Source organism: Misgurnus anguillicaudatus, chromosome 1, assembly GCF_027580225.2.
Source record: "Misgurnus anguillicaudatus chromosome 1, ASM2758022v2, whole genome shotgun sequence".
Classification (NCBI taxonomy): Eukaryota; Metazoa; Chordata; class Actinopteri; order Cypriniformes; family Cobitidae; genus Misgurnus; species Misgurnus anguillicaudatus.
The window spans coordinates 32,200,091-32,225,149 of record NC_073337.2 but is presented as its reverse complement, the minus strand read 5'-3'; the positions used below and the strand labels follow the sequence as shown (position 1 = coordinate 32,225,149).

The 25,059-nt window shown below is 40.4% G+C and overlaps 2 protein-coding genes across 5 annotated transcripts; both read right to left on the bottom strand.

Annotated features, from left to right (window-relative positions):
• Nucleotides 1-78: 78 nt before the first annotated feature.
• kdm5a (lysine demethylase 5A) lies at nt 79-19,166 on the bottom strand. 3 transcript variants are annotated; one of them, XM_073870045.1, is made up of 26 exons: nt 18,434-19,166; nt 17,765-17,842; nt 17,563-17,685; nt 17,235-17,405; nt 16,920-17,048; nt 16,691-16,769; nt 16,354-16,448; nt 16,112-16,270; nt 15,908-16,027; nt 15,598-15,756; nt 14,965-15,146; nt 14,718-14,880; nt 14,427-14,546; nt 14,017-14,211; nt 13,549-13,730; nt 11,792-12,067; nt 11,476-11,599; nt 9,999-10,354; nt 9,584-9,722; nt 9,312-9,491; nt 8,485-9,201; nt 8,152-8,274; nt 3,263-3,407; nt 2,952-3,172; nt 2,442-2,870; nt 79-1,385 (listed from the first exon to the last, which is right to left on the bottom strand). In XM_073870045.1, the coding sequence occupies exons 1-26, from the start codon at nt 18,578-18,580 to the stop codon at nt 1,176-1,178; spliced, it is 5,022 nt and encodes a 1,673-aa protein (XP_073726146.1). In that variant the 5' UTR covers nt 18,581-19,166; the 3' UTR covers nt 79-1,175. The 3 variants fall into 3 exon arrangements, with proteins under 3 accessions (XP_073726146.1, XP_073726145.1, XP_073726147.1); XM_073870044.1 differs by having other exon boundaries at nt 3,263-3,400; nt 8,139-8,274; nt 18,434-19,163; XM_073870046.1 differs by lacking the exon at nt 18,434-19,166 and adding an exon at nt 18,248-18,313 and having other exon boundaries at nt 3,263-3,400; nt 8,139-8,274.
• A 1,625-nt stretch (nt 19,167-20,791) lies between these two features.
• On the bottom strand, nt 20,792-23,824 carry LOC129431817 (uncharacterized). Of its 2 annotated transcripts, none has more exons than XM_055189892.2 (2): nt 23,670-23,824; nt 20,792-22,800 (listed from the first exon to the last, which is right to left on the bottom strand). In XM_055189892.2, exon 2 carries the CDS (start codon nt 22,793-22,795, stop codon nt 21,092-21,094), a length of 1,704 nt encoding a protein of 567 aa, XP_055045867.2. In that variant the 5' UTR covers nt 22,796-22,800; nt 23,670-23,824; the 3' UTR covers nt 20,792-21,091. The 2 variants fall into 2 exon arrangements, with proteins under 2 accessions (XP_055045867.2, XP_055045868.2); XM_055189893.2 differs by having other exon boundaries at nt 23,572-23,713.
• Between the last annotated feature and the right edge of the window lie 1,235 nt (nt 23,825-25,059).

Sequence of the window (25,059 nt, the reverse complement as noted above, 5' to 3'; positions counted from 1 at the left end):
ATGTATATGTATGTATGTATATATGTGTGTGTGTGGTTGGATAGTGTGATTCAGGGTTGGTATGTTACACAACACAGAAAAGAGAGATTTCTAGTTTATTTTGGTTGTCACAGTTGAATAAACAATAAACACAATGCAAAGTGCGAGTTATTCTGTGTGTTTCTCTACTTCTGTCAGTGTGATTTCTTCATGTGTGTCGTGAAGCGTTCAGATCTTCTGTAGGGGTTTAATCTTCAACTGGCTGGCGGGAGCTGCAACTGTCAGGTCACGTGATTCACCATCTCTGCCACTGGCAAACGCCAATCTTACAAGTGCCAGCGATTGCTTAAAAGGGATAATTGGAGGTATTTGAAGTAAAGTGCTTTGTCCTTTATTCATTTAGTGTGTTTAAGTTTACTCCATGAGACACATTCACTTTCACAATTCCTCCAAAACTTTCAGCATTTGACTGATTCTAGAAAATGGTATTAAAACTTTTCATGGCAACTGTAGTTCATCTGGTCATGTTTAATAAAAGTAGTTTACACTCTGTAGGATAAAACGTGATGATAACTACAAAGTTCAACAAATATTAAACACACAATCAAATGTGAAAACATTTGCAGACAAATAGAGATTTGGGAAAAGTGAAGGTCAACAGATGCTGCAGTTTTTAAAAACCTCTTAAGTTTTCATAGCCTAACCTCTTCACTGCATTATGTGCTATCTGAAATGTGCAGCTCAAACATCAGGCGCAGGTGAGGTTCAACAGTTCTGAACGTACAGGGATAATAATAGATCTTATCAAGAAAATGAAGCTCATTTTAGGACTAGTATGGTTTATTCATGATCATTTCCCTAATATCTCAACACTGTAATGCAAAAATGACAACAATGATTTGACTAAATGTGGAAAAACTACCATCCAACTTCCCATTATGAATTGATAAAAATCCATTTACATCATAAATAGATACCCTAAATCCAAGCATTTAATCCCAATCCCACACCTGCTGACGGCAGAGATCGAACTCGAGTTCATTTGCTGCGCGATGTCGTGCCGACTCCTCTGATCTGCCGTGGATTTGGGTTCGTTCATCATCGCTCACCCTGTGCCACAGACATCGTGAGCTGAATCTGTACTCATACGTGATGATGTTTATATCAGTGTCATATGATGGGTGAGGGTCCGAGTGTTAACTATTCTCCTGAGGGTCGGTTTGAGGAAGGGTCGGGACAGACTGACTGCTGCACACTGCCGATGACATCACTACCGTCTCTGTGGTAACTTTACGAGAGCAAGCCGAGCAGATATAGTCTTCGTTCTCTGCCATCTCGCACGACACCCCGACACACACCTGATGAAACCATTCATCACAGCCGCCGTCACACTGGACCCAGTCCACCTGAACCACACAGACACAAACAAACAGTTAGATGAGTCTCTATAACCAACAACATTTAATGACTAAAGCAGTCTGATAGCTTCATGTGAGCAACAGATGCAAGTTTTTCACTGTTAAATAGGGGTGTGGTGGTTTAACTCCCTCGGATCAATGCATCTATAATGAATGTTTTGATAAAGATGACTGAAACCATGACCTAAACCCCACGTGTCAGTTGTACCTGCTGAATTATAACTGCATATGAAACATGTCTACGCTGCAGTGCAGATGATGCAGAATGAAATGCAATGGTCCAAGCAAACAATACCGTAAATATTTACAAATAAATGACTTTTTTGAACAGATTCATTTTAAAGAAGGGTATAAAGAAGTCCATCATAGCACAAATTATCCAAATTATTGATGAAATTATTAATGAAAAATCGAATTAAATTTTAAACCAATCATAGGAGAATGTTATAATAGTTAGAAAATAATATATTTGAATTGTTTGGTTAACATGTGATGTGAGATTATGACTGTGTACTTAAACTACAATCAAATACAACAAAACCTTATAGAAATGCCTGAACATAAGTTTCAGGTCTAGTTTTTAGATTTAGGCTACCATTATATTTCTAAACAATGTCTACTTTCTGCATAGATACTTTAAAAAGTGAATTATATAATTTTATACCATGTGGTTAACTATCCTTTAGTGCACTCTGATTCAAACTTGAATCGGTCAAATGATCTGGAAAAAATCTAGATTAATAACAGCCCTAAATTCAAGAACTTCTGATGGGAAAGCTCAGATGTTTGACACTAAATCAAAGAGAGTTCTGTTGATTTGGCAGCAGAAAGTTTTCGCTTAAGTTCAGAAAAACAATGACCATAAAAACCGTGATTCAAACCGAACCGTGAACATGCATGTGAAACCTCACACCCCTACTGTCTAACATCCACAGTCTGTGCCTACATTCAATTAAAAACAGGATATGCAGTAAGTTTACATGTGCTGACATGTGACGATCAAAATTCAGGTCAAGACTAGAGGATCATAAAATCATCACTGACCTTATCCTTGCACGGCCGCTGGCAGTTCTTGGCGGCACAAACGGCGTTCTCGTCATTGGAGTCCTCGGCGCCGGACCAGTCGTATTTCGATGGTATATCCAGGATTTTTCTTGCCTTCTTCTCGAGCCCATCCTTGGAGAACTCGGCCTTGGCGGCAGCTTTCTCTTTCCTCTTCCGTTCCTTCTCCTCCTTAACCAGACGCTTGGCCAGCTGCTTCAGCTCGCGAGACTTGTCCGGATTGAGCTTCAGTTTCTTCTTCTTGGGCTTAAGGTCCAGCACCCGTTTCATGTCTTTAGATTTTGGTCGTCCATCCATGCCACTAGCGGCCAGAAGAAGTTGCTGTTCTGCCCTTTCCAGCTTCCTCTTCCTCTTCTTTTCGATGTCCTTCACCTTTAGCTTGACAGGTTTGTCTAGAGGAGCATCATCAGGCTGCAACAGCAGAGGATCGGAGAGGTTGGAAATCTACAAATTAGGAAAGAAATATCTAATAAACAACAAACCCACTCTTACCTCCATGAGCTGCAGGAACTTGTCTTCTGATGGAGGGTGCGTAGCCTGCAGAATCCTCCAGATGTGTTGCGTCTCATCCAGAGACACCTCCAGCAGATCACCCTCCATCATCAGCTCCTCCAGCTGAACCTTGGCACTTGGCGACAGTTCGAGCACCGGTGGTTCCAGACTCCTGGGCACTAAGGGTGTTTTTCTGGGCTGTTTGCGTGGGACAGTGGGATCTAGGGAGGATTTGAAAAAAAGATGATGTTGTTGTGCTTTGACAGTAAATGTGAGGGTTTAAAGTATAAATGTGTTTGTGCTGTTTTTACTCTGTGGGCAGGACTTGGAGGCCGATGAGTATGCGTGCTCTGCGCAGAAAGACGGCGTCGTCGGCCACATGTGACTGACCACCTCCTCTGATTTCACAGGGATTTCCTCATCACAAAATAAATACGGCTTCACTTCACCTGAATCCTGAGAGAGACAATAGATTTATTTTAAAAAGTCTTTAAAACTTAACAGCCACTGTAAGTTCTTACACTCAAAAGTTAAAGCGGGAATCTAGGCATCAATCGTGATGAATAGTTTACATATTTTAAAATTTAATAATGTAAGAGGAGAGCGAGACAAATCAATATTATATTGTAGAATTTTTTGTAATCTGCATAAATGGATTCTGTTATTTAGGCGATGATAAACATAAGCAGACGCAATGTGACTCTCGGTTTGATTTTTTGCACAATTGATTTTTTAAGAAATTGTCACAGCATCCATCCTTTACTTAAAATCACAAATAATCAAATTTGTTTTCATAATCCTGTCAGACCCTGTAATGCTTTAACAGGTTTTTGCCAATTAAAATATAACAATGTTACCAACAATGACGCACCAAAAAAATCCTACAGAGAACCCCATGAGGACTGCAATCATCTGATTCATTTTAATTGATGAATTATTAATTTTTTATTATCTAATGAACCCCCTGCAATTCCTTACAGTTTCTGCTCTATGCGGCAGCTTGAATTTGGTTATAACTCACTATATCACAAATAAAGACTAGAAAACTATGTTGGTATCAGTGGTCAGGCGCTAGCCTGGTTTAGGTCGTATCTAACCCATCGCTATCACTTTGTTTATGTAAACGAGGAAGAGTCATATCACTCCCTGGTTAAATACGGTGTACCGCAGGGATCAGTTTTAGGTCCTATCCTGATCTCGTTATAAAGTTACCCCTAGGAGACATTATCAGGAAACATAACATAAAAGTTTTCACTGCTATGCGGATGATACCCAGCATTACATCTCCTCACATCCCAGCGAAACACACTTGTTTTCTAAGCTAACAGACTGCCTTAGCGATGTTAGTGACTGGATGGCACATAACTTTTTTTAAGCTGAACTCCAATAAGACAGAGATACTTATTATTGAACCGAATCGCTACAAACATAATATGTCAGATTACAAGTTGCACATAGATGGCTGAACTGTGGTGTCATCTTCCACGGTTAGGAACTTAGGTGTGATGTTCGACAGCAACTTATCCTTCGATAGTCATATCGCCAACGTCTGCCGCACAGCATTCTTCCATCTTAGAAATATCTCGAAAATACGCCATATGCTGTTTGTATCAGATGCAGAGAAGCTTATCCATGCTTTTATGACCTCTAGAATAGACTATTGTAACTCGCTACTCGGAGGATGCCATGCAAATCAAGTAAACAAGCTTCAGCTAGTTCAAAACGGTTCCGCAAGGGTACTTACTCGATCTAAAAAGTACGACCACATAAGCCCAATTCTGGCATCTTTACACTGGCTACCAGTTAAATATCGCATACAATTTAAAATATCACTAATCACCTACAAAGCTTTAAATGGCCTAGCACCGTCATATCTCGCAAAATTCTGGTCTCTTGATTATCCCTAGACTATCAAATGTGTCTAAAAGTGGAAGGTCATTTTCCTACTTAGCCCCTAAGCTCTGGAATGATTTACCAACCGATGTCCAAGAATCAGACACAGTCGATAATTTTAAATCTAGACTTAAAACTTTTCTCTTCAACAAAGCATTCGCATAATTTGCCTAGTAAAGGTACTTAACTCGCAATAGTTATTTTTACGGAACAAAGCACTCGCGGTCATAACACAGACCAACCAAATAAATAAATAAAAACCTTATCTGCATAAACACTTCAAAATGAATTGCATTAAATAGTTTGCCACTGAACCTGCATTAACGACGACAGTGGGGCTTTTGGCCTTAGTCAAACGGGTTGGCACGTGTGGTTGGGTTGTGATTTTGGCGCTTTCTTTCTATTGCGAATAGTATGCCATACAGACCCGTTTGCCACTGAGCCTGCATTAACGACGACAGTGGGGCTTCCGGCCTTAGTCAAACGGGTTGGCACGTATGGTAGAGATGCGCGGTTGGCGGTTACAGCCGCGGACTCCGCGGATAAACCGCGGATCGGGCGGATGACGTGACGAAAAATAATATTTTAATTAAATTCGGGCGGGTGGCGGATCGACTGCTTGTTATTAGCTTTGTTCTTCAAAGCATACGACCTTAAAGGTGAGCATTATGTCTATCAAGGTGGCAGGCTCAGAAGTTCGCGAAGAGAACTGAAATGAGACGGTCTAGCCTTCAGAGGACCCATAATTTGGGTCACCTGTTGCACGCGCCCCCAGTAGCGCCCATCGCGCCTGTCAGCAATAAACAGCGGAGACATTTCTGACTTATTAAAATAAATATGTAATCAGAAAAATATGAATTTATTTTAGAAAATATGACACATTGATGTAGATTAAACTATTCAACAACAGTATATCAAATAATCAACCTTAGAAATATACGCAACATAAACCGAATAATATTAACACAAAACATAACATACTAAAACAGTGACAAGAAAAAGTTTTCTAAATACACTTTTATTTAATAAAGGTTTTAATTGTTTGGGATAGCCTCGGCATGTTAAGGATCCATTCGTTCTATCATTAACAGCGCAGAGAAATGAGGACGCATTTTGACACAGCTCTTATCAACGCCGGCGAAGGAGGTACGTGGCAAACTCAAAAAAAATGAGAATTAAAAACAAAGGAAATAAAAGGTCAGAAAAGGGTTGCCTGGAATAAGTTTTACAAAGTGGTAAATCAGGAGGATGACACTAGTGCAGACTATGTAATTTGTGCGTTTAATTTAGGCTATTTATTTATTTTTGTCCCATGTCATGTGCGCCGATCGGAGACTGGTCTTTATGATTTAAAAAGAAAGCATTCAAGTGAACAGTACTTAACGAACTTGAAGCAAAAATAAATTTCAGCAAATGCAAACTTCAATCAAACATATATAAGAGGTGAAGTATAGCTTTAGCCTACAGAAATGCTTATTGCATTAATTTTTAAATGTGTGCGAGGTCCGTGCACGTCCTTCGCTAGCTAAACGAGCATTAAATATAAATGACGTTGAGTTTATTGTTTTTATTAATTTATATTCACAAAACTTATCAACAAAACATCGATTAAAATTAAGAGACAAATTATCTGAAACGAAATTCATTTTAAAGTAGAAAACAAAACTTAAATTAAACTCGAAAATAATGCCTGACCCATTACAATTCTCCCTTCATATTGGCCTTTACAACGCCCTATATGGCGTTTAAAATTACAGTCTATCTTTCGTAATAAGCTAACTAAAATTAAACAAAACATAAACACATTACAACAATATTCAAACCCAACAATACTCAAACATAAATATAAAATAGACATTATGATACATGTTAAAACAATCCGATATAGCATTTATAATAGCTGGTTGGTAGATGTTTACTATTTTTGTCAAAACCTCCGTTGCAAACCTCCATTTACCTCAATAAAATAATTTTTACTTTGAAAATGATGCGCTGTCACGTTAACACCATCTGTTTGTTTACATAAGACTCCATCTACATATACACTCAGCGCAACGTCTGGTTTCTTAAACTAAAACAGGGTCTGCAGCGTTGACGAACGAATCCGTTTATGAGGGTCGAAAACGGTGATGTAGATGAAAGGCGTAAACGTAGCAAAAGTAACGCATTTTAAAGTATAAACGCATTAATGTAAACATAGCCTGAGTTCACTGCTTATATTATAGGGCTTTCTAGTCTCGCGGCTGTCATCAGCAGCGGCTGTCATCAGCAGCGCCTTGCATCGCCCAGTCAGCGGATGGCGGGCGGGTGCGGTTTTGAAAACTGGTCAGAAACGTTGGTGCGGATGGATGGCGGACGGATGATGAGTTTTGTGATGCGGTTGCGGATGAAATAAAAGCCCATCCGCGCATCTCTAACGTATGGTCGGCATGCGATTTTGGCGCTTTCATGTGTCTTGTGAATAGTATGCCATACAGACCCATTTGCCACTGAACATGCATTAACGACGACAGTGGGGTTACAGGCCTTAGTCAAACGGGTCAAAAGGTTTCATTTTCTCTTAAAGATCGGAAGGTGACCCTTAGTTACCATATATAACTTCGCATTGGTCCCCCAATTTGCTAAATCGTCAACTGTGGATAATATAATTATGCCGCAATAGTTAGTCTGTCTGAAACTAAGCTGATTAAACCACATCACTGTGTGACACTTGCATTAAATGTGAACGGCCCCTACGCTAATATGATTTTGTTTTTCTCTCCCTGTCTCGTCCTTGACCCCGAGGACAATGAGACAAACAGACCCAGTTCTGGTAGATGTGAAAGTCGGCACACCTCTGATCTACTGGTCGTACCTCAACGTGATGCCCAGCTGATGCCTGACCAACAATCAACGGCAGAACCCGCTTAATCTTCGCTTAATCTTCGCAGAACCTCTATCAAAAGTCCTTTACAAAAATGGAATTATCTCAGCTTTTGCTCGAAATTAGGTGTTTTGAAGAAACCTACCCATATTTGAGAGGTGATAAAAAGAGAACTAATGAAGGTAGGATGAAACAGTCTTTTTGTTTGAAAGCAAAGGGTCTGTTCTTTAATTTAATATATTGAATTTTTTTTAATATTTAAAGAAGAGCATTTTCTGGGAGGCATTAAACTTTTGTGAAAATCATGAAAAATGCTGGCGGGTAAATTGTTGATTTTGAGAACCTTAATAATAAAAATAGCAGTGCTAGACTTGATTGAAATGAACAGGAGGACTACTTTTAAAAATGACTAAAAACAGTTCATCAAGCACCTGAATCCTTTACATCATATCCGTAGGTCTCTCTAATGTCCTCGTCTGAATCGGTCTCCTCATCGTCGTAGTCTATGGAGGGTCGTGGTGACGTTGCCCTGCTAAAACCAGCCTGCTGAAATGTCTGGATGTGACCCTGACAATCAAACAGCAAGTGTTGTAGAGGTTGTATTTATTAGGACAACTCTTTTGTGTGGTACGTCACCAGAACTGTAATGAAGCGCAAGCGCCTGCAGAGAGTGCTGAAGACTGCTGAGAAGATCAAAGACCCCTCCCATCCCCAGCATGAACTGATCTCACTTCTACCCTCAGTACAACACATCATTACTATTTCAGGTGCACTTACCTGCAGATCAGGGTTGGCTGCCGCCTTCTGCAGCTCTGCATTGATAATCTTCTCTGTCTTTTCTCGAGCAGCGAGCTCCACCATGCGCTGGCTGAGCACCGACAGCTTGGCCAGGGCCGAGGAGAGTTCGTCGGTGGCGAGGGCCTGCCGAGCACGGTCCTGCCAGCCCATGGCTCTCTCCGTAAGACACTGCAGCGCCTCGCCCTCCGGCAGCCTCACGGGAAGCTTCTGCAGCGACACCAGCAGCGACAGGATAGTCTCCAGTCTCGGTCGCCTGGAACGCTGACACAACGGGCAAAGAAACTTCGACTCCTTGCTTGAGCTCTGCCAGCCCGCCACCGTTTTCTTCTGAGATCCGGCTTTGGGCAGGGGAACGCAAGCGCCGTGAAACCAGTCTTTACACAGCTCGCACTGCAGCATGAATCCGCTGGCCGTTTTACGACACAGACAGAATTTTACCTCTTCTATGCGCTCCACTATCGCCATTTTGGCCAGGTTGGCGGCACGGAGCGAATGGATGGCATCTACTTCCTGCTGTTCTCTGGCTTTGAAGGCGGCTACGACGGCACCGGGGTCACGGGTCTCCTCCGAGCCGTCGTCGAGGTCGCTCAGAGATTCCAGCTCCAGGCCGCGGTCTTTCTCCAGCAGTTCTTTGACACGCTTGCGTTTGCTCTTGCTGGTGCCGTACACGCCGATGTCGACACGTGGACTGAGCACCTGAAAGGGTTTCATTATCGATGGATGAGGACCAGTAAAACAGTCAAATAAGTTTTTCATTTTAATGACGTCACTAAAAGATAGTAAGCTTTGGTGGAGTTGCGTGTTACCTGGAGTAAGGTGTACGTGGAGTTTTTCTTTAGGAACGTGCGAGCCGTCCTTTCCCTCCAGGCTCTGGCAGACGCCACCTGTGACTCGACCTGTGGCAAGGCTTCTAATCTGACCGGGATGGAGCGACCCCTCGCTAGCAGACCCTCTAACTGCTCCAGGTAGGCGTAGTTACTGCCGTTCTGTTTTTAATAAAGATACACAGCACGCACTTGCATTTTCTGGCTTTTAAAGACAGGTTAGGTTTCTAAAGACTTTGAGGTCAAACCTTTACCTGAATGGCTTCAACTTTGGCCGTCCATTCTTTTGCTTTGTGCAGGGCGTCTTTTAGGGCGAGCACATTGGGCAGGTATGCTGGGATATTCTTTGCTTCCATTACAATACTCTCCAGCGTCACTAAACTGTGCCGAGGCCTGGGGAAGGATGTTAACCATTTACTCTATCCATTTGTCAACCGTCAGATATTTTTAATGATTGATTCTAGTGAATTAAAGCTATGTGAATGAAAAGAAGAAAGTCTGGAAGAATGCGAGTGAAACAAACTACGAATTTAATTTTTTTAATGAACGATCACTTTTTTAACTTTTGGTGTAGGAGCACAATCATGCTTCACGTTTACTAACAGCATCTGAGAACACATCACTCGCTCATGGACATACACAAGAATACACAGAGGAATCTGCAGTCACCTGGCCTGCAGGCACGTCCGAGCTTTCTCTTCCCAATGCTCCGACACAGTCAGCAGCTCCTGCAGCTCAGCCATGGCCTTCTCCACCGCGTGATGCGGCGCCAGGCCCACGCCCGAGTCGATCAGCTTCTTCATGAGCTCCAGCGTGACTCGATGCGGCTCCACGAGCGTCAGACGCACCTCGTCCAGCCAGCGCGCCTGCTGCAGCTCCTGTTTGAGACGCGGCAGCTCGGGCAGCTCCACGTCAAGTCCTGAGCCCAAATCTAAAAGAGCCTGGAGCTTACTGGAGTCTGGAGTCTCGTCCGAGAGAGCCGCCTGAGCGCGTTCATGAAAGTCCTCTACGTTCTCCAGCAATTCCTGCATTGGAGAAAGAACACACGTTGACAAAACGGCTTTATTGTGTGATAACAGTAGAAAGAAGACATCAATATTAATTATTTTATGTCAGGTGTTTTTATCCAAAGCAACTTTACAGCGCACTATTTGACGTTTTATCACTACTAGTGATAACCTTTTGTGCTGCTTATGCAACGTTATACCAAAACTAAGCCAAAGATAAAATTATACACAGTTGCATTAGTGTTCATGTTGTTTTGGTACATGGTTGGCACCCGGGTATACTTTCTTTCTGTGTCCGTCTCGCACATGCACATATCTGCACAGCTTTTGGTATATTCAACCACGCACGTTCGAAACATACTCAGAACAAATGATTTCTTATTGAAAGGATTACTCTGCCAGGTGGCCGGGGCAGCACTGCTTCAGGACAGAAAAAGGAAAGTAGCAATCAACCCTTCGCAAACAAAGTCTAAATCAAAAAAATACCCAGAAATCACAGCACAAACTGCCAGGGTCTCGAGGCGCAGATATTACCCTGTCAGTTTACTACCACAAACAAAAACGTGCGACGCTTGCCGTGCCGTCTGTGCCTTCTGATTGGTCCGCTGCTGTGACATTGATGAACTGCACGTAAAAGTTAAAATCATTTGCAAGAGGTTGCAAACATGCGAGATACAGGCGTATGATCAAACACGTCCATCTAGAGCATGTTTACATATACATTTCAAACACATTTTAATGATCTGAAAATGTTCTATGAAGCTTTAAGTCACTGTTAATCTTTACATCAATGCAAAACCAGCATATATCATAAACATGCAAGGTCATTATGATTAAAATAAAGAAGTGAGCAAACTAAGAAAGGTTAGTTGTACCAGTGCGACCATTATGTTGAATGAGTCTAGAGCCCTGTGAGACACCGAAACATCCATCTGTACTCTGTCCATCCATCCATTAGATCTGAATTCATGAATTTTAAGTACAGTACAGTAAAGTATGCGCTCACTGGAAACAAATCAACGAACCTGCTGCTGTTCATACCAAAAGCATGAAGCAAATGTGCGTCTGAGGCTCATCATCCACGGTTTTAACTTTCTGAACATTTTACTGACACAGTAGGAGTGACGGGTTTGACTTACTTTAACTTGATGAGACTGGCTGATGATGCAGGGCAGGCGATACAGCTGCTCCACAAACACTTTCAACTCGTCTACGGTCAGTTTGCTTCGTGCCTTTTGTGCGCCGCTCTCAGGACGTTCTCGTCTTAAAACACCAAACAAATGTATTTATTGTATGCTTAGCTTTAACCATCTGCATCACTACTGGAGACAAATTTAAGGGCACTTCAATGTAATCAATCAATCACTCGCTATGGAAAATATTATCAACATGTACTAAAATATTTTGACTTTAAGTTCAGGTGGTTTACTCTGTCACTGATGTATGCCTACATACTTGTGTTTCTGTTTGTGGCTGAGCAATAACTGAGCCACAGATGAGCACGTCTCAGCCTCCTTCACGGTGTCTCTCAGATTACGGAAGAGGTTGTTCTCGGGATATTTCCTGTCCTCGGCGTCCTCCAGAAGAACTTTCAGCTCAATCAGATCTTTCTTGTTCTTGATATCGCCTGATAGCGCCTCCGTGACTCTCTTGGCCCAAGTGTCGTAGGACTGTGCACGTGACTTCACCCCATAGAGCATTGTGGGAAACTCGTCCTGATCGTATCTGTACCTGTAACACACACATATGCACACAGAGTAAATAAGCGGTGCTGCTGTGCGGGTGTATGGAAGTAAATCTGTGCCGTTGGATTTTGAATTCTAATTCTAAGCACTGAATTTTTTACATCGAATTTTTATCACAGAATTTTATTTTGCATCTAAATCAGAATTTGAATTTTAAAAGCCATCAAATTTCTAGCACTGTTTTTTTGCCTATGACATTTTTTTCAATGTTTTAAAAAGATTCGGTGTAAAAAAATTCAATGTCTCAAAAAATTCAGTGTAAAAATATTCAGAGTCAACATCGGGGAAGCAAGGAGAAGCAATCGATCCCTGTATCAAATCATTCAACATCCAGCCAATCATTTACGCTCCATTGGTCATGTGACGCTGAAACGGGAAGGCGGTGAAGTTCAGGCAAAGGGTTTATTTGCATTAACATACAAAATCTCGCATTTTCACATCTGGCAGATCGTATCATCAATATATCAGGACAAAATCCCGTTTATTTATCAAGATCAAAGTAGCTTCTGTATCTGGATGTGTGATCGATCTCATGCGGGGAGACGTGCTGGATGAATGGCTGTCAATCACAAATGGCTGCAACTTGCTTTATCCACATGATTTAGGGTTGAAACCGCTCTCCCGTATTGTACAGTTCTACTGAGAAGCAAACAGCAGAGAATAACTAGCCACCCCAACAACAGTGATTCACATTTTAAGCGTTATATTTTTAGCTTTAAAGGTTTTATCTTTTGTTTATCTGCAGCGTCCGCACCGCTGACTTTACCTGAACTTGACTTTCACCCGCATGCTTTTTATCAACAACAAAATCCATGTGAATCATTAGGATGACCATCCCGACTCCACTGTTTTAGTCTGCCTTAATAACGGGCTTTAGGCTCTGTCTGAACTTATACGTTTTTGTTCTGTAGCCTACTTTTTTCACTCACATATTTCTATATTAACCATAAACTGTTGTTACCTATGTTTCCTGATAAGTTTAATATGACATACAGTTGAAAGAAAAAGTATGTGAACCCTTTGGGCTTACTTGGATTTCTTTATAAATTGGTCATAAAATGTGTTATGATCTTCATCTAAGTCACAAAATTAGAGAAACACAGTCTGCTTAAACTAATACCGCACAAACATTATACGTTGTTGAATGATTTGATACAGGGATCGATTGCTTCTCCTTGGTTCCCCGGATGTTGACTCTGAATATTTTTACACTGAATTTTTTGAGACATTGAATTTTTTTACACGGAATCTTTTGAAACATTGAAAAAATGTCATAGGTAAAAAAAACAGTGAATTTTAAAAGCCATCGAGTTTCTAGCAAAGTCTGATTTAGATGCAAAATAAAATTCCGTGTTAAAAATTCGATGTAAAAAAATTCAAGGCTTAGAATTCAAAATCCAAGGGCACCGATTTACTTCCATTAAGGGTGCGTGTACGTGTTTTATGTGTGCTGTTGTCAAGTTTTACCGCAGACACTTTTCACTCGCCGGGCAGCTGCAGAGCTCGGCTGCGTGGTGCAGACAGACCAGACGCTCACGACTGCAGGTGCAGGTGAGAGCAGAGAGGAAACAGGTGGTCTTACACTTCCAGCATTGACGCTCATCATCTGGCACCAACTCAAACACCTCCTGCTCCGAAGAGAGCACCCCCTGCAGGACAGGAGGATCAACATCAGCTTTACAGTAGTTCACATGCATTTTTCTCTCATTTATTTTGGAAAGTCTCCTTAAATACTTCCTTCAGATATCCTGTTTAACTCAGACTATATATTTTGTATTAATATTAAGTATTTTTATTATTAGTTTATTCTATTTAATTTTTCTTTAGCTGTCAATACTTGTTGCGTTTCACACTATAGGTATTTCAGTCCTCTGTACAGATAGCAGAATTGACAATAAAGCTGACTTTGACTTTCTTTATTCTGAGGTTTCTCACCATCTCTTGGATGATCGTTCTCAGTCTGGTCTCCTCCGTCATCATCTCGCTGAGCTCTCGGACCACGGCAGCAGCCAGTTCCACGTCCAGACTTTCTGGGTCAGTGGCCATCTTACACACCAGCTCTTCATGTGAGAACACACAGTAACGCTGAAGACGTCTGTAATGCGCCACGCACTGCCTCCCGACGGGCAACTGTGCATTCAAATAACAATCATCATATAATGTTCACGTACAGGCCAGCTTCACAGCTAATGACAAACACACACAGTGTATGAGTGAGTGAGTGAGTGAATGGGTGTATTATAAGATGACTTCTGAACGCAGATCTGTGACAAACAACTCAAAATATCTGAGGCAAATATTTGTTTATATAATTAATATCACGTATTGATTTATTTTTCACGTACCCAGTCTGCAGTGCAGAAGTTCACGGCCTCAGCGAAGTTATAACCTTGATTAAAACCACTGTGATAGGCTCTCGGGAAGGTCACAACAAATTCTCCTGCGCACTGATTGGTCCGATACACCTGCATGACAAAGCAATCCTGTAACTGATGTGTGACCACAATAAAACTACACAAACTCCAGAAATATCTGGATTAGTTTGAACAGCCTTGTGAAATGGCCATGCAGTGGATTAACACATGCTTTTGAAGGGCTAATCAAAACACACACACACGCACGCGCACACACAGTACCGGGACGCCGTGCTCCATGAGGACGTTTGGATTCATCAGCGTGACGAGTTGATGCAGCAGGTCGGGCTGCGAGTGGAACAGCTCCGGAGCAACTTTCTTCATGACAGACTCCAGCTGCTCGGCTGCATGCGCTGGAACTCCGTACCAGGTTTTGGGTTCACCCCTGAAGCACAAAACACACAAACTGAGTTGAAACATCCTTCATTTCACTAAGAAAGAGATCTGCTGCTCTTTGATTGGCTGTTACCAGTGCAGGAAGTTGATGGAGTAACTCCAGTGGTCCTCGATGTGCCAGCAGAACGAGGAGAAGCACATACCAACGTACAGCCAGGGCACCTTCATGCCCGAGATGTCTCCATTAATGTGCGTGAGCACCGACTGCTCCAGCACCGGCATGTTGTTCAGATTCCAGCCCGAGTTAGCGTACTCCTGAAGACAATACACAAGCATTATTAACACTTGACTTATAACCAGCATCACTACAGCCGTGTTTAAAACACACTTCTGAAAAACAAGTATATGCAGATAAACAAAAACTGATTTACCCCACAATTAAATAATAGAAGGGATTATATTTAACATGAGAGAAACATGAAGCCCGTAAAGCTGTATCCAATACAAGGACAAAAGTACTGGGACAACTGAGCATCACACCAGTGCAAACCAAATATGTAGACATTAATATAAAGTTTCCATAACAGCTTCCACTCTTCTGAGAAAAGATTTCTACAAGCTTTAAGGTTTAGGTTATTTTGTCCATTCATTTACTAGTGAGGTCAGGCATGATGCAGGCCGGCTGATGTAGGTCAGTTAAAATCTTCACAACCATTTCTTCACACACACTTCATATGCCAAAAGAGGAACAATATTTGTGGCTCACATCTTCATCTCCAAAGAGTTTCTTCTTTCCATCCCGGACCGGGAATCCACTCCCTACATCCTTGGAGCTGATGTCAGCGCCGTACTCCACGATCACGTCCTCCTCGATGCTGCTCACCAGACGCCAAAACTCTTTCTCCACCAGCTCAGTGGGCACCATCTAAAACACACACACACATTTGTTGGTTTGAAGATAAAGGGAAAGTTCAGAGTTTATTACAATCCCAGATATACTGACAGAAGTGATGTCCAAGAGAAAACAAGCCTCTGAAACCTTATTAAATAAAAACCATTGTAGATGAAGATCTTACGTGAACCGGCATGTTGAAGTAATCAGACTTGAAGTGGTCTGCCATCTCGCCGAAGCTCTGAAGGGTGTACTCGCGCACGGCCTGCTCGAACCCGAACGCCTCGCGTGGCTTGTTACACTCCTGCGTGAGATGAGTTGACATTATTTCATCACTTCACCACACAGACATGCATCTGTCGTTAATGACCTATGAGGGCTTCCGTACCTCTGCCACACACTTGGGACAGCGCCAGTCTCCTTTGGGTACGTCCTGCAGGGGAGGAATCAGGCAGAAGGTGTGGTAGCTGTCGTCGCAGCCGTCACACAGGAGGAGGCGGTCCTCCTCGTCGCCCCGCCCACACGCCATGCACATGTACAGGTCGATCTGGGAGAAGCACGTCAATAGCATAGATACCGTAAATGGGAAAGCTCCACGCATTGGTGATTTAAACAGGACTTCATACTTACGTAATTGACCTCCAACATCTCCTTGCGTGGACGCATTTTAATGGCATACGCTTGAGCCTTCAAGTGCTTCTGCTTTCTGATGAAGCTTTCATCATCTTAACACAAACACACAAGCGTCAGAGATGTTCAAATCGACATTAAAACTGAACATTTAAAGCAGGAGATAACAGACAGGGTCGATACGGTTAGACTGCTCGTCAACTATAATATCAGTTAAACAGAAAATCATTTCCGGAGGCAACTTACTACACAGTAATGACTTTTCTTTGAGAACAAAATGCACTGATGGATGATATACCTTCTTAAGAGTCCTATCAGAGTGAAAATAAAGTCTCACCAGGTGTGATGATGTCTAATGTGAGCACTTCTGGGCTGCTGCTGAACATCTGTATGGCTTTAGGTTCCTCATTTTCTCTCTGAGACATACAGACGCAATAAATGAGAAGAATATATCTCTGTGTCAATGTAAAGAGTTATCTTCTGCCATATGTTTTATAAATCAAAAGGTTATTAATTGTCTGGAGCATAATGGCCTCCAGCAGAATAAAGTTCTTCCTGAAACCCACCTCATCCTTCATGTGTCGAGGAGAACGACGCTCCGTCTCCTTTTCTTCATCCTCCTCTTCCTCCCCACGCCCAATCCCTTCATCAGTATCCTCCGACTCAGAGACGTCTGGGTAAAGTCTGTGAATTCCCTACAGCACACCATCAGATATCAGAACCGGATGCGGGTCTGATTGAGTACCGTTCACATTTTAACCACACAGTATCTTTTATTTCACTCTCCAAACCACTCAATTTTAACAGTGTTCTTAAAAGTATGGGGTTCAGTAGCCAACCTAACGCAGGTGATGTCGACCAAGAGAAGCGATCTCACTTACGGTTAATGACGCTCCAGACCGGAAGAGCTCGTACGGATACAGGATCCTCTCAAAGTGAGAGCGCAACAGAGACGGCACCCCCTTCCCTGACGGATAGCCCATGCGACTGCTGATCTTTGACCATTTTTTCTCTTTACAAACCACGTCAAAGCCTCCTTCTGCAGACACAAGCTATCAAAACACGCAAGAAATTCATCCTTGTGTTACCTCTGGGTTAATGAAACATACAACACTTCTTCTGTGCAAACATTCACAATATAGTAAGAGTTATGATGTATCATGTCAGTATAGCACAATATATTACAGCTTATGTTTTGGGTGACTTTACCTTGCTCAGCAGGTAGAGATCCAGAACTTTTCTCTCTACGTGAGGAAAACGGAGTTTGCAACCCTGAAGTTCCCAAAATTTGGCTATCTGGTCCAGAAAGTTGAGCTTGACTCTCGTAAGAGCCTGGACAGAAGAGAAATGAAACACTTTAAACCTGCAGTATCCTCTACGTGTCTGTTCATCGTGTGTTTATTAAACTCACCTCCAGTTCATTGAGTCGCTGGATTCGTGGAGTGAAGCGGAAACTGCGAAAGTCACAAGCGAAAGGAGGCTGCCAACCCTGACCGAACAAAAGCCAACACAGACATTAAACTCAGCTTCATATGAGTGATTCTGACAGCAGAGTGAAAAATAAATGAACAGTAACGCACACAAACACCACAAACACTTAAGCTGTATTGTCTGAAAATGTCCTGTAGACCCACCAGATTACAGTCACACCTCTAATAATAATAATAATAATAACAATAACAATAATAATAACAATAATAACAATAATAATAATAATGTCTCTGAATGAACGAGCAACTAAACTCAACTCAATGTTTAACTCACACATGACACCAGAACAAATGACAAAGAATAAAGCTTTTATTAACACGTTCAGTACCCTTTATGATCAATACCCTAATCCTGATCTCGTGTTAAATGTACATGTGGAGGTCTGATCTCGTGTTTAATGTACCTGTGGAGGTCTGATCTCATGTTTAATGTACCTGTGAAGGTCTGATCTCATGTTTAATGTACCTGTGGAGGTCTGATCTCGTGTTTTATGTACCTGTGAAGGTCTGATCTCATGTTTAATGTACCTGTGGAGGTCTGATCTCGTGTTTTATGTACCTGTGGAGGTCTGATCTCGTGTTTTATGTACCTGTGGAGGTCTGATCTTGCAGATTCCCGTGTTCTCGGCGATGTCTCGGATCTTATGGATGAAACCGAACGGGTCGCTGAAGTCCTGCCAGCTGGGCTCAAACACCGGACACTCCGGCGGAGCCACGAACTCACTAAACACCGACATGTCACGAACATTCACGAGCAAACATCACACAGAAAGCTACACTCAGTACTTACAACACACACACACCATCATCATCAGACACACACAAACACACTACACACACACAGATGTTCAGTTATAATATAAAAATGTCCCGCACTGCCTGCAGTCATTTGTGCGTTTATATGAATTAATCCTTCATAAGAAATGATATTTATTCATCCATGAGCTCTTTCTTCTTATCCTGCGACTTCAGTCCAATTCTCCCGCAATGAAAGATCACATAAAAGCATCATTGCGCTGTTGTTGTCATTATTCCGATAATGTGTTTGATATAAAATTAAAAACAGCGGTCGCTGGTGGATCATTTGAGTCTCGTGTCTTACAACATCCAAATCATCGGATCGGTCTGATCATATATTTCTATTTAATACCGCTGATGTTGTTTAGCGATCATAAAAACACTGCTAGCATCTTTTACTAGCCGCCCTCTGCGCGACTGTTTCCGGAAGTCTGACCTTTCACTTCCACAAAGCCACTTCCGCTTCTCTTAACTTTTTTTTTATTAAGCTCAACAAAACCACTATTACAGCAGCAAAGATACAGTCATAAAACAAAAACAAACAAACAAAATAATGAAACTATCGGAGAAAAGAAGGACGCATTCTGATGTCGCGCTGCTGTGACGCAATAGGTCTGCTCGCAGTCTGGGACACAGCTGCAGTTTTCTGCTTGCAAACTCTCTTCATACCCTTTCAAATGAAAAATCTAATGTTATTGCCAATTTTTTCAAAGATCTTTGTACCCAATAATTATTTGTAACCCCTTGTATTGTCAACATTGTTAAAAAGTATTATTTATTTATTTTTACCATTATTTATTTTCCCTTTTTAATTCCGTTTTTTTTTTTCATTATTTTTATTATTTAATTGATTTTCATATTTGAACTGTAACTGGTTATGGTGCAATGTGTCTGCCTTTGAGAATTGTAGTTTGTTTTTTTTCTTATTGCAGGCCTGTTTTTGTATGTACATCTGACATTCCAATAAAAAAAAAAAAAAACACAGCTGCAGTTTTCGTTGTTTATTATTAATAGAGCTTCAAATCATTTCTATTTAATTGTTTAAATGAGGTCATGTTCGCTTCTTTTTGGTTTATGGACAAATACATATAAACGTCTCAAAATATCTTTCTTAGTGAGTGTCATAGTCAACATAATTCTTTTATTGCATTCGTTCATTAAAGTGCAGCAGAAAAGCAAATCACTGACAAACTTCTGTAACAAATATTAACATATTTACTTGAAAATAAATACATTTTGCCAAAAATTCCTAATGTTGAGCTCTAATTTAGGCTGTTTATCATGGAGTTTAGATTTCCTGAATAACTTTTACAAAAGTTACTGCAGTTAAGTTTATGAGGTCTTTTGTTTCATTAACAGACAGTAAATCAGTTGTGAGGAATAGAAAAGTTTAAAATTCAGTCTTTTATCAATTGTTTCCAAAAGGGTGGATTACTTGTAAAGCTAAACAACGCTTTCATCTCCTTACATCCATAAACACACTTCCTTTATGCCACACATGCCCTTTATCCGTGTTTTTCTTTGGAAAACATACATGCCAAAGCATATTATCATCGTTTTTAATTTCACATTTAATATGTAAGTACATTAACGTACTTTTACTCAAGTAAAAGTACACAATTTTAATGTTATTAGGTATTAAATACATTTTAATATGCAATCTTAAAGAATGCTTTGCTTGAAAAATGTAACTAATGTAAGTAGACAATACAGTTACATTAGTTACATTAGTTACATTAGTTACATTTTCAATTGTCCACCTCTGCGATCAAGTCCAACTAAATTTAATTTAAGCTGATAATAGTCAGTTTTACTGGTGTTTTTCGCAGCACCCGCTAAGAAAACTAACCATTTTGTTAAACATTTGCCACTCAACAGGGCTTGCGCTGATGGGGTCACGTGGAAAGGTGACATCAGTGTGCATACCCTCTATATGGGTGCCGCCATCTTTGAGCTCCTTTGTGTAAGACTTCTGGTGGCCGCTAAAGCTAATGGTAGTATTGCGAGTTTGCCGTTTTTATGCCTTTTTAATGTTTATAATGAAATCCAGGAAGACCGGCATCATTTGTTCAGTTAGGGGTTGACATTATAGCTGATACAAACGCAGTAAATCTCTACGAAACATTAGTTAATAATAAACACACAAGAGCTGAATGTGTATGTGGCTCATGTGCAGCCATGATCTTTATCCAAACATCATTCCAGTAAAACCTTTCATATACAGACACTGATTTAGCCGATTCATTTATTCTACTACTACATATTATTACAAAAATGTGATTACAATACAGAATATAAACAACATAAACTGCTTATTAGTTAATGTTTACAATAGTTCTTGCTGCATGTCTTATTATGTTTTAAATGGAAGTATATAAAAACAAATATTTCACACAGTATGAACACGTGTATGCTTTTTTTCCCGTTGAAAATGATTTCGCACACTCAGATCACACACAAGTTTTCTCACAGGTGTGTATTTTCTGGTGTCTTTTCAAATAGTCAATGAGTGAAAAACTCTTTCCACAGACTGAACACGAGTATGGGGTTTTATTTGTATGAGTTTTCTGATGTCTTTTTAGGAACAAAGCTGAAACGAATGTTTTTCCACACACATCACAGCTGAATGATTTTTCTTCAGAATGAGATTGCTGGTGAACTTTGAGATTTGATGCATGAGTGAAACTCTTTCCACACTGAAGACACGTGAAAGGTTTTTCTCCCGAATGAATCCTCAAGTGATTTTTCAGGATTGCTTCTTGTACAAAACCCTTTCCACACTGCGAGCAAGCGAAAGGTCTCTGACCCGTGTGAATTGTTACGTGACTCTGAAGCTGAGATTTCATTGCAAAACTCTTTCCACAGTGAGTACACGTGTAAGGTTTCACTCCAGTGTGGATCTTTATGTGAGTCGTAAGGTTTGATTTATGTTTGAAACCTTTCCCACACCGAACACACCTGAACGGTCTTTCTTCAGAATGAGACTGCTTGTGAATTTTAAGACTTGATTCTCTTATAAAACTCTTTCCACACTGAAGACACGTGAAAGGTTTCTCTCCCGTATGAATCCTCAAGTGAACTTTCAGGAGTGTTTTTCGTGAAAAACCCTTTCCACATCGCAGACAAGCGAAAGGTCTGTGGCTGGTGGCGTGACTCTTAAGCTGCGTTTTCTCTTTAAAACTCTCAACACACGGACTGCAGCTGTGAGGTTTCTCTTCAGTGTGAATCCTCACATGAGACTTCAACCTCGCTTGAAGTGCAAAACTCTTTCCACAGTGAGCGCAAGTGAAAGGTTTCTCACCGGTGTGAATTGTTATGTGATTCTTAAGATGAACTTTCAATCTAAAACTCTTTCCACAGTGAGTACAGGTGTACGGTCTCTCTCCAGTGTGAATCCTTAAATGAAACTCCAGGCTTCCGTTTCGCGTGAAACTCTTTCCACACTCGGAGCATTTGTACGGCTTCTCACCGGTGTGAACCCTTTCATGTAACTTCAGGTGTCCTTTATTTGTAAAATCATCTCCACACTCGGAGCATTTGTACGGCTTCTCTCTGCTGTGAATCCTTACATGAGAATTTAAATTTGCATTGTGTGAAAAACCTTTTGCACATTCAGGGCACCGTTTCTCACCGTTGTGTGATTTTATTTGAGCTTTTAGGTTTCCTTTTACTCCAAAACCTTTTCCACACTGAGAGCAGGTGAAAGCCATCTTTTCATTATGATTCATTACATTAGCTGAAACATTTCTTTCATTTCCATAACCCCTGTGTGTTTCTCCAGCGTGAGTATTCAAATGTGCCTTAAGGCAACTCATATTTCCAAAAGTCTTTCCACATTGATGGCAGGAGAAACTCTTCTCACGAGTGTGAATCCTTTCATGTAACTTAAGATGTCCCATGTGTGTAAAATCATCTCCACATTGAGTGCATTTGTACGGCTTCTCTCCGCTGCGAGGCTTCACGTTTGTATTTGTAAAATTGTTTGCATGCTGCTGGGACGGATAAAACTCTTTCCACACCGCCGGCATCATTTGGGTTTCATTTTTCTGAGATGTTTGTAAATAATCTGAATATTTTTCTTCAGGGGTGAAATCATCGAGTTCATGTTGTATCTCCTCCACTTTCACTTCCTGAACTTCTTCCTTCACTTCCATTGCATCTAAAATAAACATTATATTGTCCAAAATCTTTTAATACAATTTTTTTAATATATAGTCATTTTAACAATTTTGCATTGTTACAAAGCAGCTTTACAGAAAAACATGCACATACGTCTGATTTCTGGCACAGCATTCGCATTTTCTGATTAAGACAGTTAGTTTGTAAGATTTTTTTCTAATAAACTACCAGATCACAAATACTATCAATGAATTATTATAAACATCACAGCATAGCTGATCCCTAATTTAAAGCAAAATGAGATTATTTAAAGCTGTGCTTCACTTCCTGTGCTGTGTTTGGATGCATTTTTTGTTTGCTGACTTAAAATGTCATATTTTGCTTCCTGTGTGCTTCATGGTTTAATGCTTGATAAAAGACTCTTTAAAATGTTTTTACTTGAAAGCTTCAGTTTAAAATAAATATGACGTTTCTGTTTTGTTTCCATTAATAACATACCATTAACAGTTTAACATTATTTGTGTTGTAAGAAGGACCTAAAACAACAGGATGCAAAATATCGTCTGTTATCGTCACAGATATGGTCGACATCGAGTATTTGTTGCCAGATCGCGCACTCCTGCTTGAGGACATTTCCCTCCCTATACTAAATTATATTGACACATATTATTCATCACCACACGTATTAAGAGTTGATGTAGTTTGACAAACTCACATTAAAATTAAGAATCAATCTCGTTAGCTAAGTACTAGACATACGCCAGCCTTTCATGGTTAACTCACACATAACTAACAGTTAGGGTTAGATTACCTGGTGTTGTGGTTTAAAATACTCGCGCTTCTTATATAAAAGTGCATTGAAACGACACTTGTTAAAGTGATGGTTAAGAGTATAGAGATTATAGTTACCAATGCGAGTGTGTGGATTTATTTTCCTGCTCGCTGTTGTTTAAGATTAAATTAAAACACCGGAAGTGAATCTTCTTCTTCTTCTTCTTTGCTTTATTGTCGGATCACATCTCGTTGGTTCATACCGCCACACACTGTACAGGAGTGTGCAAAGGGACTTAACAGACTATTATCAGAATATTATCAGACTATCAAAAAAAGAGAGATTCTAGATCTTCTTAATTAAACCAAACTCACTCAAAAAGATATAAATGGATTTGATCTTATCACTCTTCATTCCTTCTTCCTTAAGAATGTTTTCTATGCCACTTTCATTCTCTCTTTCTGTCCATTGTTGTCGTCTATGTTCTGTGTATTTTTTTGCAATTAAATAAAATGTGATCTACATTTTCTATAACTTGACTTCAGTACATAAATCGTTCTTCTTCTTCTAGACTTTACTGCTGGAGCGAAGCAGCGTCACACTGCGGTATGTTAACGCATCGGCAGGAAAAGACAGGGTTTAGGTTAATCCAGGACTAGGACTTATTAATATTAGATCATTTAAGAAGTTTTACAAACTTACCTTACAAAAGCACCACAGGTGTGTATCTTAAGACAAAACAATTTCAAATTATACAGGACAAAGCAGCTCAAACAACCCCGAAATGTTTTTCGCCAAGTAAACTCAAAATGAGAATTTATTTCACACAAACCTAATGTTTTGCTTCAGACGACATTTATTAATCCATAAGAGAGGTTCAGATTAAGAAGATCAGATTGTTAGTGTTCAGGGGTTTCATTTATAAAGTGGCATACACACAGAAGGGGGCTGGAAACGTGCGTAGGCCATTTTCCACACATAGGTGTCATCTATAAAAAATCAAACTTAATGGGAGAATGGGTTTGCAGGGTGGGTTCTGAGGATGATTCATACATGATTTATAAAGGGAACATTGCTTTATTTGAGAAGTCTTCATTTTCTTTTAGCTTATCCCATTTTTGGCTTTTGTGGATATGTAGACTTTTAGGACCATACGCAGAGTTTTATAAATGAGACCCCTGATCATTGACATGGTTTCTTCTCAAAAACAACAAATTAAATCTTATTTCTGATTTGCGCTTTATAAATAATATTTAATTGAATATGCATTCATTTCTTGAAATGGTTTGATGAAGTTGTCATTTGTCTTTTTTTATTTAGAAGCTGATTACAAACAATTGTTCCTCTTGGCCAGATGTTGAGATTTCTCATCACTTCTATGCAGATGATGCTCAGATCTTCATTCATTCAGACCTAATGAAATCTCTCTAATATACATCTATAAAAACACTTATTAACAGCAGCACTATGAATATAACTGTCAGATTACAAATGTCATAATGTAAAATTGGGAAAATAATACCATCA

Coding starts and splice junctions, on each gene's coding strand:
- kdm5a (XM_073870044.1), bottom strand. CDS start 18,580: ATGTCGGTGTTTAGTGAGTTCGTGGCTCCGCCGGAGTGTCCGGTGTTT. Junction 12,068..13,548: donor GCGAGTGAAAAGTGTCTGCG/GTAAAACTTGAC, acceptor TGTGTGTTACAG/GTACAGATACGATCAGGACG. Junction 3,173..3,262: donor CTCCAAGTCCTGCCCACAGA/GTAAAAACAGCA, acceptor AATCCTCCCTAG/ATCCCACTGTCCCACGCAAA.
- LOC129431817 (XM_055189892.2), bottom strand. CDS start 22,795: ATGGAAGTGAAGGAAGAAGTTCAGGAAGTGAAAGTGGAGGAGATACAA.